General features: G+C 33.7%; 5 protein-coding genes across 8 annotated transcripts in view; 2 read left to right on the top strand and 3 right to left on the bottom strand.

Moving 5' to 3' along the window:
• LOC106109177 (guanylate cyclase 32E-like) overlaps positions 1-2,527 on the bottom strand; it is a 3,877-nt gene extending 1,350 nt beyond the window's left edge. The window contains 8 exon segments of the mRNA XM_013290582.1: positions 3-46; positions 325-521; positions 614-763; positions 928-1,168; positions 1,241-1,306; positions 1,379-1,576; positions 1,694-1,895; positions 2,423-2,527. Coding sequence (XP_013146036.1) covers positions 3-46; positions 325-521; positions 614-763; positions 928-1,168; positions 1,241-1,306; positions 1,379-1,576; positions 1,694-1,867 — 1,070 coding nt within the window. The 5' untranslated portion in view covers positions 1,868-1,895; positions 2,423-2,527.
• A 45-nt stretch (positions 2,528-2,572) lies between these two features.
• On the bottom strand, positions 2,573-5,675 carry LOC106109315 (T-cell immunomodulatory protein). Its single transcript, XM_013290767.1, has 2 exons — positions 4,167-5,675; positions 2,573-3,999 (listed from the first exon to the last, which is right to left on the bottom strand). The coding sequence occupies exons 1-2, from the start codon at positions 5,494-5,496 to the stop codon at positions 3,569-3,571; spliced, it is 1,761 nt and encodes a 586-aa protein (XP_013146221.1). The 5' UTR covers positions 5,497-5,675; the 3' UTR covers positions 2,573-3,568.
• A 264-nt stretch (positions 5,676-5,939) lies between these two features.
• LOC106109186 (MOB kinase activator-like 4) lies at positions 5,940-7,225 on the top strand. Its single transcript, XM_013290592.1, has 4 exons — positions 5,940-6,182; positions 6,251-6,414; positions 6,520-6,729; positions 6,899-7,225. Exons 1-4 carry the CDS (start codon positions 6,129-6,131, stop codon positions 7,143-7,145), a joined length of 675 nt encoding a protein of 224 aa, XP_013146046.1. The 5' UTR covers positions 5,940-6,128; the 3' UTR covers positions 7,146-7,225.
• Positions 7,226-7,817: 592 nt separating this feature from the next.
• Positions 7,818-8,677, bottom strand: LOC106109187 (ribonuclease P protein subunit p25-like protein). Its single transcript, XM_013290593.1, has 4 exons — positions 8,563-8,677; positions 8,246-8,430; positions 8,050-8,169; positions 7,818-7,972 (listed from the first exon to the last, which is right to left on the bottom strand). The coding sequence occupies exons 1-4, from the start codon at positions 8,656-8,658 to the stop codon at positions 7,849-7,851; spliced, it is 525 nt and encodes a 174-aa protein (XP_013146047.1). The 5' UTR covers positions 8,659-8,677; the 3' UTR covers positions 7,818-7,848.
• Positions 8,678-8,875: 198 nt separating this feature from the next.
• LOC106109253 (integrin beta-8-like) lies at positions 8,876-10,948 on the top strand. Of its 4 annotated transcripts, XM_013290668.1 has the most exons (5): positions 8,876-8,985; positions 9,063-9,190; positions 9,989-10,030; positions 10,169-10,329; positions 10,578-10,948. In XM_013290668.1, the coding sequence occupies exons 2-5, from the start codon at positions 9,079-9,081 to the stop codon at positions 10,716-10,718; spliced, it is 456 nt and encodes a 151-aa protein (XP_013146122.1). In that variant the 5' UTR covers positions 8,876-8,985; positions 9,063-9,078; the 3' UTR covers positions 10,719-10,948. The 4 variants fall into 4 exon arrangements, with proteins under 4 accessions (XP_013146122.1, XP_013146118.1, XP_013146120.1 ...); XM_013290664.1 differs by lacking the exon at positions 9,063-9,190 and having other exon boundaries at positions 9,356-10,030; XM_013290666.1 differs by lacking the exon at positions 8,876-8,985 and having other exon boundaries at positions 9,129-9,213; positions 9,356-10,030.
• The last annotated feature ends 1,827 nt before the right edge of the window (positions 10,949-12,775 follow it).

The following is a 12,775-nucleotide window of genomic DNA, read 5'->3' as shown; positions in this document are numbered from 1 at the left end:
ACAACTTCACTGAATCGTACAAATATGCCGCATATCTTGGTACAAACTGAAAATTAATATTGAAACATTTTAGGAAAATATTTTTAAATATTACATATCCACGTTTAATTTTAAACTACGGCTATATTTCCAACTAAAATATAAAACAATTTGATATCAGAATTTTAATTTCCGTATTAGTTATTACCAGTTTCAGAATTTTTTAACCGCTGTCAGTCGCCACATAAAGTCTTGTTACGAAAGGGAGACATAACATAACTTTTCTATTGTTATTCTAATCGAATTCGTAACATTTTTTTCTAATACATCTGCGTAAAATATTACCTTGGTGAATCTACCTCCAAAAACTGTCGGCGATGGAAATTCGAATGGTTTCATGTTGTTGTACTGCTGCACTTTAGAGGTGAAGTTCGCGTACCCGCCCGTCGGCTCTGACGACACCACCACCAGCAGCGACTGCGCGCGCTTCCTGAACTCCGCAGTGCTCGGACACACCAGTTTGGAGGCACGATCTTCGGTACCTATGGAAGGTAGAACATTATTTATCATTTAATGTATAACTAAATCTACGCAAAACACGTTATTGATAATTTATTAGAAGTCATACACTTACTTATTACATACTTCAATGCATCCTTCGAAGAGTATCATGGCATCATGTCAACGAATATAACCATGTACTCTCCCTTAACGAACAATTGTTTCGACTCCATGGCTGTCATCATTTCTATGAGACCAGATGTTGAGCCCAAAAACACGTAAACTGGAAAAACATCATAAATTTGAGCAAATAAAACTAAAAAAAATGTATAAAGAAGTGGCCTGTTAACGTGTTGGAAAGAATAAAAATATATCGTTATCATATACTCACATACATCTCGAAAGAACTAACTAGCTAGAGGTAAATAAAAATTAATGTGAACTGACTTCTTGTCTTATTTTTGGTCTCCTGTATGAACTGGTACCAGAAGCCGGGAGCGCAGCAGGCCATCTTGTCCTCGCAGCACTTGAAGCTGTCGATGACGGGCCGCTGGTGGTTCACCGTCATGTTGTTCTGCTTCGCGTGGTTCTCCAGCGTCATCGCGACCGTTACCCATGACTCTTCATACAGTATCGAAAACTTATTCCATCTGTAGTACCTCAATAACGATAACACAGTATTCGTAACCTGAAACGTTGCGTCATGTAAGTTTGTGTCATATGTGAGAAGCTTTTAATCAAGTACATAGATATTATATACCTGAGTGTCAGGCGGGTCCAGTCTAGCAAAATTTGGCAATGTTGAAGTTTGGTAATCGGAACATTTCTGAAAAAATAAATTTTACTGTTACAATAAAATGGTCATGGCATAAAACCTGGATAGGTCTTTCCTACTCACAAAAGAGATCATAGGTAGATTGCGCGACTGTGCAATGATAGCCTCTGTATGACAGCGACCTTCGGGTCCAAAGAAGGCGACGACGCCGGAGCAGCTCATGTCTGTGAGCAGCCGCGTCGCTGTCGCCGTGTCGCAGCGCGTGTCATTCCACTTCAGCAACAGCTGCACGTCGGGCAGGATCACAGAACTGTTGTTAATCTAAAACCAGTGGTAAAATCTTTTAATACAATATACACTCACGTCCGTAAATCATCTTTCTTATTTATTAAAAAATGCGTTCCTTTATCTGAAACCATGCGAAATTATGATGCAGACCTCCTCCAGGGCCATGGAGAGTGCACCAGAGATGGCGAGGCCCTGCCTGTCCCTGTGCCAGCCCATGATGCAAGGCAGGTAGCCGATGGTGATATTGTACTTCTTACCGGCAGCAGAAGGCCTGGCAAGTAGGCCCAGCGCCGCGAGTACCAGAATACGCGCAACACACAACATGCCGTCGCCTTCACCTCGGTACTAACAGCTACAAACACACAAATAATACTATGGCATTCAATTATAAAACTAACAAACCATTCATGTTGTGTGTTATAACTAATGTAAATGTGTCATAACTTATGTTACTTGGAGATAGAAGAGCATCGTAAGCATTTTGGTTCAAAAAAGCATCTTTTAGCTTTAAAATTTCGTAAAGTAAAGATATAGTAACAAATTAAATTAAATGTGATTTTGTCCGCGGTTGTGTTAACAATTAAATTATTTTAAATCGATACATGGTTTAAAAAGGATACCACGATTTTGGTTCGGCATGGACATAAGTAATCTTACTTATATTAAAAATGCTAAAGTTTAGATGGATGAATAAATGAGTTTGTAGCCTAAACTAATGAATAGGTCTCGATGAAATTTGACATAGATGTAGGGGATAGTCTGGAAGAACACATAGGCTACTTGCTTTTTTTTTAACTCTACGCGGACGCAGTCGCGGGCGAAACCTAGTAAGATTATATTGTTTTAAGTTTAAAGTTGTTTAAGATTTTAGATACTTACAACAGAACCCAATGCCTATGACACAAAGTTTTGTAATTGTACACTTAATTCACAATTTTTAAAAACTCAAATACTTATATAAACTAAATTTTAATTTTTGAAAAACATTTATAATTATTACCACACTTGGAATGAATCATAAAAGTCATAAACTTGTCTTCGTTTTTATTATAATTTACACCAATATTAATTTGTATGTTATTATTATTAAAGTCTGTTTGATCTAGGAATGAGAACAATTTACAACGTCTATAAGATTCTGACTTTTAACAAGCGGAGAAAATTAAGCTAAACTTTCTACCGCAATTATGTGGACACAATAACAATTTAACTAAAACTATGTGACGGGACGAGTTCGAGTTAAAGGGGAAAAACAACATTTAAAAACATATTTTATAATTATTGGAAACTAAGCTTTATTTACATAAAATTAGAATTTACAGTCCTTCACAAGAAGTACATAGCAGCTTATCTCGCGCCCGGGGCACAACACGATCTTATCGACCTTCCCCCCCCTTTGGAAAACCATATTTACACGCAAATTAATTAATGACACATTAAAGTTAAACTACTTCGTATAGAGCTGAAGATTGAAAGAAATGTTCGACACACTGTTACCGCATAGGTGACCGCATCAGTCTCCATCGATCCCACCTCCATGAAGTTTGTGGTTAAAAATCTTATAGTGTGAGGGACACTACAATGTTTTTTACTTTAAATGCAATGGGGATGTTTCCTAATTTTTGGAATTGCTTTTATTATGTAAATATATAATGTATAAATATTAAACATAACTTTATTTGGATTTGTAACATTAGGAAACATCCCCATTTGACAAAGGAAATATGTTTGAGAGTACTCATTGTTTGTGAAAATAACATTTAATATAAAGTGATCACAGACTTTTTAATAAAGTAAAGAATGATTAATTTAAAATATAACTCCTAACTATATAGTATGGTCTAGTAAAGGCACTTCCACCTTTGAGTCTTAAATATCGAAAAACACTTTGTAAACTCTATCATTGTTTTTTTTTTAAAAAAATAACGGTGGTAACAGTCAGCTAGCCCATTTAGGCAAAATATGTTATTGTGGGCTTAACACTGTTAAAATAATATATTAATTATATCACATTTAAAAAGAGATCTAAATCTTTACATATGTCTTTTCATCAATTTCTATAATATCTTGTCTATCATTCCTTTCTTTCCAATGTAAATATAACACACAAGCGGTTATTATAACAATAATGGCAGTTAATACAAAAACACTTTTCAAAATAACTTTGCTTGGTGTAACAAATAATTGAGCATGCCATTGTGATGGGTCATTTGGTGGAGCTGGGATAACAACTATTTGTGAATTGGGGATTATTTGAGTCCAGCTTTTGGAGTATCCTGATAGACCAACATTTAGTGTGTCTACAAAATTAGGTGTCCTATCCAGTCCGAATATTGAATAAGGCAGTTGCAATGCAAAATAAGCAGATTGTGAAAGTTGGGCGCACACTCCTGTCCTGTAGGTACTTTCTTGAGACCAAGTATTGTATCCAATTTTAGGTCCAGGTAAATTAGTGCCTGAAAAAAAAAATTCATGTTAATAGTTGGTAATTCATTCACTTGTTAATTTGGAGAAAGGATCTAAAATTTCATTGATTCTGTCATTTTTAAGATTGGAGAAAACAAGAAAATTTTGCTGTTTCCCTATACCAATAACTATGAAACAATGTATTAAACACACTTACCAAAAGTTACTTTCCTATTGTACAAGGTTCCATTAATAACAGGTATGTTTTTATTGGAGAGCCCAGTCACAACAATAACCTTTATAAAGTTTGTATCATATTCCAATTCATTTTTAAATGCATTCATAGTATATGACTGCAAAGTGGTATTCTTTTTAATATAAATAACATCAAGAACACCATCCATGTAAAAATCGTAAAATGTAGCCATCACAACATTTCTACCAAATGTATCAAATTTCTCCCACTGCACTTGAAAAGTTCTTGAAAATTTACAACCCACTGAGGTGCAAGGTACATTATGCAATAGAAAAACTGCAGTTTCATTGCTATTTACTGGACTTAGGGTCATCAGAATGTCTGGATACCCATCCATATTATAGTCACCACTTCTCATTGTTATAGTATCCAAGTATATTTCATCTCTTGGAGGGGTAAATCGCCATAAAGTTCCTTTACCATCATTAAAGTCCACTTGAAGATCATGCCATTGTTTGTTGTCATAAATTAGTATAGTGCTATTTAAACATTCCACATCATAGCAAACTGGTATTACTACATAGAATTGTCCCGACAAAGCAACATCGGTTAATAAAGCCTGGCCGTATATTGCTGGATGTCCAACAAGTAAATCAATACTGTAGTTGTATGTAAATCCACCAGCTTCATCATTAAACCAAACTTCTATATCCAACTTAGTTGTGACCAACAGATCAGCAGCATTATCATCATTTACGTCCAAAAATGAATGTGAGTGCGGGAGTTTTACTTCTTTAAGCAAATCTTTGCTCATTGGAATTTCAATTGGATTCAATCTGGTTTTATCAAATACCCAAAACACCCTTTCTTTTTTAGAATTGATGCCAAATAAATCTAAAATCATGTCACGATTATAATCTAACACTAATGGCTGGCCTATTGTTGTAGCTCGGATCGAAACCGCATCTGAACAGTTCAAGGTGGGTGCGCCTCCCCATAAAATGCGTACTTCATGTGAATTAGATGTAGCATTTTGAATTTGTGTCGTGAACAGTATGTCCATGTAAGCATCTCCATCGTAGTCACCTGGCACTATGCTTGTTATCACGAGATCATTAAAAGAACAAACAAAAGATGATGGTCGCAAAAAAGGTTCCTTTTCGTATGCCAAGAGCACTTCAACACTCGAACCATTTATTATAAAAGCATCAGTCAATTCGTCCGAGTTGAAGTCACCAAATGCAGCGATAAAACCATTGTTACTTCTACCAAATGAACTCGTTGTCATATCCATTATGGAAGAACAATACAAATATTTAAAAGTCAACATTAAAATTATTAGATAAAACATGGTGCACACAACTATTTGGCGATTCTAACACGTAAAGTACAAATGAAAAGAAGCAAGATTGTGAGTTCCTTATTAATAAGATTTTATCTTAATCTTTAAAATGCAATTTGCAAACGATGCAAGCTTTGTTTTCAAGTTTTTAATACTTCATGAAAATGAAAACATGTATTTTTACAACTGTCACTGTCATGCAAATTAAAAACATGTCACTTAACAGACAAAAAAAATGGATTTTATGTAGATGTAAATTAATTTTCAAAACATTATGTTTTAACCTATTTTTAGTTTCAGGTTACTTCCTCTATAGTTAAATAGATAATAATTCTATTCTAAATAGTTTAGTTTCATCAAACTGTTCTATATACTGCATGGTGCGATAATTAATAATTTTTAGCCTGTTTTATATGGTGTTTTATCTGTGGTCCGATATTTTTTTTCTGTCTATTTAGTTGTCAATTGCTTGTTGTGTCCGTTTTTATCAATTTTTATATATTTCTGTTTCTAATGAATTTTATTGATCATTGAATTGAATTCATTCGAATTAAAAGAAACTACTAAAATACACATTATTATTTTTGGTACATTTATAGTTTAACTCGACTTATCTACTTGTAGGTGAATAAATATCAAGTATGGCTGATGGGACACAAATACTTAGACGAAACCAGCCCGGTTCCAGGGCAAAGGTATAATAATTTACATAAGGTATCTATTTCCTTGAATTGTTCATACTTAAAGAAAAGTGGAATTTCAGGATTTCTGTCGCTGGCCCGATGAACCATTTGAGGAAATGGACAGTACCTTGGCTGTACAGCAATTTATTCAACAAACTATTCGACGTGATCCTGCTAATTTGGAAGCCATTCTAAAGATGCCGGAGGCCCAAGACGAAGGCGTATGGAAATATGAACACTTGAGGTAATTTTTCTGCAAGAAACATTGTTTTCGAAAATTATATCTGCATAAACTATTATTTAAAAAAAACAAGAGACAATTGTAAAACATATATATGTCTTGTTCTAGGCAATTTTGTATGGAGTTGAATGGACTTGCAGTTAGATTACAGAGTGAATGTAAACCAGAAACTTGTACACAAATGACTGCAACAGAACAGTGGATTTTCCTGTGCGCTGCTCATAAGACACCTAAGGAGTGTCCTGCTATAGATTATACACGGCACACACTGGATGGTGCTGCATGTCTACTTAACAGTAACAAATACTTTCCAAGCAGGTAATAATATATTAATGTACACATTATTTTCTGAAACCAAATTATAGGTCTAGTGAGAGAGCCAAAGCTGACTGATTATATTGTACCATGCTAAAAGGACTGCTTAACTTTATAGAATATGTGTTTTAATGTAAGAAACTGCAAAATTAAGCTGTAACTTATATTTCAGGGTGAGCATAAAGGAATCTTCAGTGGCTAAATTAGGCTCGGTCTGCAGGAGGGTGTATAGAATTTTTTCACATGCATACTTCCATCACCGTGCTATATTCGATGCATTTGAAAAGGAAACACATTTGTGCAAGAGATTTACATACTTTGTTACAAAGTATTCAATAATTTCAAAGGAAATTTTAATACTTCCAAAACTTGATGATGAAACACCAATTACACAAACTGTTGGTGAATCAGAAGCTTAGATCTGACTTTACGATAAAGTATTTTCTTGATAAACTATGAAATACTTATTTAATTAGCAAAAATATATATAATCACCTTATGACTTGTTTATTTATAATACTAACATTAGTTCTAGTTCATAAATACATTTGAGATACTCTTAATGATTCTTTCATATAATTCTAATATAAAGGAGTTTGAATTACTTTATTTAGAGGACATTTGTGAAATGAAGATGGAAAACATGTAGATGTAAAATTGTTTTAAAAATATTGACGTCAATGATTTTAAAGTTGCATTTATGAGTAATATCAATTTATTAAATTTAAGATGTCGATAATAGCTAAGATAAATAGAAACTGGCAGTCAACAAAATTATTTAAAACTTTACTTAGGGCTTTATATTCATAAAGAAAACAAAGTTATATATTTAAACTTTTATTTCAAACTCATAATTTGAAATGTATCTCTAATAGTAATAAAATAAATTACATTGTATATATGTGTGTTTTATTTGTATTGTTGCCTGTGGTGTGGTCCTGTGCAATTCTTACTGTGCAGAAATCCAGAAAAAATTAAAGTTTCAAGACAAAGCTCAAAAGTTGAGTTCAGTAAACTCTAAAAATATTTTACGAATCTATAGATATTTTTTGTATCTAGTTTGTGTCTGGTCAAAATAAAATAAAACCGACAGTAAAGTAACAGTTTTATCAATTAACATTTTCATGGTTCAACTGGATTTTTCTTATGTTTGAAAGGCTTCTTAGTTTTGTATGACTGCTGGTTTTTACTAATAGTGCTAGTTTGACCTTTTTGCCAAAATTTTTTGCCTTTCAAAGATTGGTACCTGAAATAAATGCAGAATAATAATTGAAATGTCAATAAGAGCTTTAAGAACATTTCTATAAAAGAAATAAAACGGACCCTATTTGATTCTGGTCTTGAATATCATTAGTAGATAAAAATATATGAATCACGGGTATTTCTCTTTTTACAATGATTTTTTCAAGTCCATCAATCTTTGGCTCCCAATACTCCTCGACCCTAAAATAAAAACAAAAAAGATATAAAACAACAATTCTTTGAGAAACATTGAAGACTGCCATTTTAATTAATTTACTTTTTATACGTAAGTTTGGTTACTTGGTGTTCAATGGAAAATTGTCTTTTGAGAATTTCTGCACATGATATGGCTTTAGGTATAGCGACTCCAGTTCCTGTCCACACGACAGAGGTCGCTGCTTTGTCTTCTAGGATACCAGATGCATGGGCGAGAAGATTGCTCATCTTACTACCTCCTTTAACCTGTAATTTTTGATATGACACACATTGTCGCTTTTCTCTTGTCGATTTGTTAAGGAACGACAAATAAATTCCTTATTAGAATCATGTAGCGTTTATAAATATACAATATATGATAGCATTCAATAAACATACTTGCATCCAAAGAAAGTCTATGGGAAGATCCTTTATAGGTATTTTATTTCTTTCCAGTTCTTCTTCCACATTTTTACCTTTGAAATAATTTTCCATTTGTAACTAGTACACAATGTTTAATTATAAATTTAGCCTTTATATTTAATAATTAACAAATTTAAATTTATACTCAATTGGCATTTATTAAAACCTTTTTGTTTTGACAGTTGATAATCCACATGACATTGACAACAAAATAGAATTTTGATTTGTTGCCATTACTGTTTATTTTTAAACTGATTATTTTAATAATAAAATCAACTTATAAGAAAAAGTGTTAGAAACATAAAAACAATAATTAACTATCCGGTTGGACTATTTTTGTACTAGACTATTTTATATACCTCCTACCTACAGCAGCTTTTGTTCCCTACTAGATTTCAGGTGCGTAACAAAAAACCCTTTGAAACATTAATACTGCAATAGGTAATAAAATTCTTTATTGTTTTCCACTTCCACAGAGTACTTTGTAACATAATGAAACATCCATACAGCCGAAATATTGTTATCACAGTTGAGAAGGATTGCGAAGATTACATATTTTGTAGCAATGAGATGATATTGAGAGCAACTTTAAACGGCAAAATTAGTGATTCATTCTTCTTTTATTAAGTAGTAAAATTTCTTATTAATCACATGCGTACATATGTAGCCCTTGTAACATCGCTCATGTATTGCAGGATCATATTGTTTTAGATGTAAAAAGTTATGAAACGATATGAATCGAAATGTGATATTATGTTTCTTGTTTCAGGAGATACCTTTCAAAATTATACTGGTTTAGGCGAACCCCATTTATATCTCCTGTGCATCTTCTACTTAACTTATCGTCTTAGGAATATACCCAAGTTTGGTCATTCGTGAACCTAGTGTGCCCACCTGGACCTTTTATGGGAATCACTGATCTAGCCTGATAATAATCATCATGTTTTCCTGTATGCTAACAGTTAAATATTGAAGTTAATTTCGTCACTCTAACTAGTAGTCAATTAAATAACTAACGAGCGAAATATACATGTATATATATTAAATCTTAAACGGGAACAGATATATTTATTTACGCAATCATCCGCAAAGGTTATCGTTTTCAATATAAGACGTACATCATGTCACGGCTATGTTTAGTTATCAAGCAATCTAGCAAAAGGAAACTAGAATAGTTGAATTAAAACAATGTTTAATACAGTAAAATTAGTATATTTGAGTTTGGGGACTGTTTTCATCGCTGTATCAATAGTAACAGGGAAAACTCGGTACCCGTTTGTTTTAAATCAGCGTTTAGTTTGCAACATAAAGCAGTCTTGTGTAGAATGTTTAAAATTAAGTCATTGTACCTGGTGTGTAACCAGTAATAGATGTTTTTCGAAGGAACTTCCAACATTTTCAGACTTTTGCAAGAATGATACGATCCACTATACCGACAATGGTTGTAAGTATAAAAATATTTTTACATGTCTCTGTTTTTTGGTGTTACTAAAACTTAATTAAGTGGCAATTAAACGATTTGTAAAGTTCGTTGATTCTAATTTAATTAATCATGCATAGTGTAATTTTTTTTTAATTCAAGTCAGTATAGAAGAGAATGCGGAATGCTCTTGCGGGACCAGCACAGCAGACAACTGTCGGCCTCCTGAGGTGACAGAGGGTGAGGTGTGCTCAGGTCGGGGCAGTTGCGTCTGTGGCCGTTGCATCTGTAACTCCAACCCGGATCCTGAACATCCTACTAAGGTTAGTAAGGACTTAGTAGTGACGCCATTAGAAATATTCTTCTTGTTAGTATGATGCGCAACAATTTTTTATCGTACGCAGACAAATTCTAATGAAATTTAAAAGTGTCTAAATACATAGATATTTTAGGATGTTAGGTAAATCAAATAAGTTTGAGTATTTTACTATATTTTTTGTCTTAATTCACATTCCAAGTAAAGTTCTATATTTATATGTTGTATGATTACTGTGTTGTTAATTTTTTTCAGACTATTGTGGGTGAATATTGTGATTTCGATAATTTCTCATGTGACGGCCGCCATTGCAACGAAGGACCCTATCCCCTGAGCCAAGCGAAAAACGATGAGAATCCCAATGCAGCAGATGTTGAACAACCGTCGGAAGTTTAAATTAATTCCCATAACTTGGTTTTAAATTATTAATATGTCTTAGCTACTCAGCCCACATTAAATTGTTCAGAGGACAATAAATCTTTGTTACTGACCCTAATTGAGATCTAGAATGAGATATATTTACAGCCAAACACTTAAATAAACAATATATACTTGTAAGTAAATGTTTAAATAGATGATTTCTAGATTCATAGGCTATATCAGCAAATATAAAAATATGAAAAGTCTTGAGAATTTTATTATCAATTTTTCCGAAGGCGTCGAAGCGAAGAAGGCGTCCCAATTAAAGAATTGATATGAGCGGGCTCTGCCGCGGATGGCTCATCGCCTTCGAGTGGCTGCTCGTTATGGTTACGCGAAATTAGATTTCAACAAGTCTATTTTCTTTTACCGCACGATCTCTTTATTTTTATCGAAGTTTCTCGATCGCTTTTCAATAGCGATGGGTTAGCTATAGAAATATTCCAGTAGCCCCAACTTGAAAATTGAGCCTACGCAAAGTTTAAAAACTACACTATACACTACCATTTCACATATTTTTTTATTGCAAAGACTGTAGATTTACATTACTTACTATTTAAATAATCATCGGAAAACTTTTTTTTTGTGACTGAATGGCCACTGTTTACCTTGAAGAGGCATTTACAGATTCACCGGGCTTGAGGTGGCCGAGAACAGATGGCGTTTAGCCTAAACCTCGTTTATGAGTAACTAAGCTCGAGGGCTCCCTTAGGAGCCTCGGCACGAGCCGTTACTTCGTTATTATTACCGGATTGGGCATCGGAAAACATGAAATTCGTGTATTTTATATGAAAACTGGACTTTCACCGTTGCAGAGTTTGACTTTCATGATTGGGTTTTAGAGCTGTTGCCATTAACTATTGTATAGGTAAATAAACGATTACAACATCGAATTTTTATAAGTAAAGAACTCGTATAAGTTAGTTATCCAACATGTGAGAAACAATGTTAAGTGAGCATATTTTACGCAAGAACGAAACTGGAATAACTTGATGAAGGTAAGTGAATTTGCGTTCAATAATTGTGTCGGAATGCAGTCCTGGAGGAGGGAGTAGCGAGAAATTCGATTAGGGAAGGAGCGCCTAAATTGTTTTACTTGATCAGCGCGCTACGATGCCGTCTACATCAGCCAGTCGAACATCATGCGCATAAATTAATACTTTACTTTCTGTAAAAAATACTTAGGTCTTCACGTCTCTACACTGGATAAAAAAATGCACTACAATAGAGTATAGAAAAGGCATCGTATCGGTACTAAATTGTGATGAGTGCTTGTTAAACGCTACGCTTGTCTACGAGATTCTACGTGTAGCTTTACTTGGCTTCTTTGCTTTTTTCTTTCTTCTTTTATCTTTGAATTTAGATTCTTCTGTCTTTGTATAAATCATTCATTGTAATATCTTCACAGTAATATGTGCGATTTAAATTAGGTTTTCTAAGATGATGATATGAAGAAAAGTTATTGATGTTGAATTAAATTGTTTTCATGAATGATTATTACAATAACGAAGGTGATCGTTGTTATAATAATGAATACGTTACTGCTAAGAAAAATCAAACAATTTTGTATATCACAAAACGCGTAAAATACGTAGAGGAGTAAGCAGTGAATGGAGGCAAGTCTGTGGAAGCATATTGCACAGAGAGAGATCACACATAATAATATGGCATTGGTATTCCGGGGCGGAAGGAATGCGCGTTCCAGCGCGGCGACCTCCCGGCGCGTCGCCCGCCCAGCCTACGCTCAACAACGTCAATAGGCCGCCTATACATGTACGATTTGATGCAGTCAGCATTTTATTAAAATTAAGTGCAATGTACTCTAAAACATGTATCTCTTAAAGTTACGGTAAAATATGACTAATCAAAGACATTTTCAAAGAAATATGTGCAAGAGACAAATTTGGAAGTTGTCGATTCGGGTGTCCTAGTTACCTTGCTATAATTAAATCTTACTAATTAATTAATATTAGAAATGCAAAAGTTTAGATGGATGTATGGATAGATAGATATTTGTTAGAGTTTGTAGCCTA

The sequence above is a fragment of the Papilio polytes genome, unplaced genomic scaffold, assembly GCF_000836215.1.
Source record: "Papilio polytes unplaced genomic scaffold, Ppol_1.0 DF821289.1, whole genome shotgun sequence".
Classification (NCBI taxonomy): domain Eukaryota; kingdom Metazoa; phylum Arthropoda; class Insecta; order Lepidoptera; family Papilionidae; genus Papilio; species Papilio polytes.
This window is presented reverse-complemented; position numbering and strand designations above follow the sequence as displayed.

Bases quoted from the DNA above. Each gene is read 5' to 3' on its own strand.
- LOC106109315 (XM_013290767.1), bottom strand. From the start codon at position 5,496: ATGTTTTATCTAATAATTTTAATGTTGACTTTTAAATATTTGTATTGT. The intron at 4,000-4,166 runs GTAAGTGTGTTT...TTTTTTTTTCAG, and splicing joins CAATAGGAAAGTAACTTTTG to GCACTAATTTACCTGGACCT.
- LOC106109186 (XM_013290592.1), top strand. From the start codon at position 6,129: ATGGCTGATGGGACACAAATACTTAGACGAAACCAGCCCGGTTCCAGG. The intron at 6,183-6,250 runs GTATAATAATTT...GTGGAATTTCAG, and splicing joins AGCCCGGTTCCAGGGCAAAG to GATTTCTGTCGCTGGCCCGA. The intron at 6,415-6,519 runs GTAATTTTTCTG...GTCTTGTTCTAG, and splicing joins TGGAAATATGAACACTTGAG to GCAATTTTGTATGGAGTTGA.
- LOC106109187 (XM_013290593.1), bottom strand. From the start codon at position 8,658: ATGGAAAATTATTTCAAAGGTAAAAATGTGGAAGAAGAACTGGAAAGA. The intron at 8,431-8,562 runs GTATGTTTATTG...CAAAAATTACAG, and splicing joins TAGACTTTCTTTGGATGCAA to GTTAAAGGAGGTAGTAAGAT. The intron at 8,170-8,245 runs GTAAATTAATTA...TTTTTATTTTAG, and splicing joins ACCAAACTTACGTATAAAAA to GGTCGAGGAGTATTGGGAGC.
- LOC106109253 (XM_013290664.1), top strand. From the start codon at position 9,775: ATGTTTAATACAGTAAAATTAGTATATTTGAGTTTGGGGACTGTTTTC. The intron at 10,031-10,168 runs GTAAGTATAAAA...TTTTAATTCAAG, and splicing joins CCACTATACCGACAATGGTT to TCAGTATAGAAGAGAATGCG. The intron at 10,330-10,577 runs GTTAGTAAGGAC...AATTTTTTTCAG, and splicing joins ATCCTGAACATCCTACTAAG to ACTATTGTGGGTGAATATTG.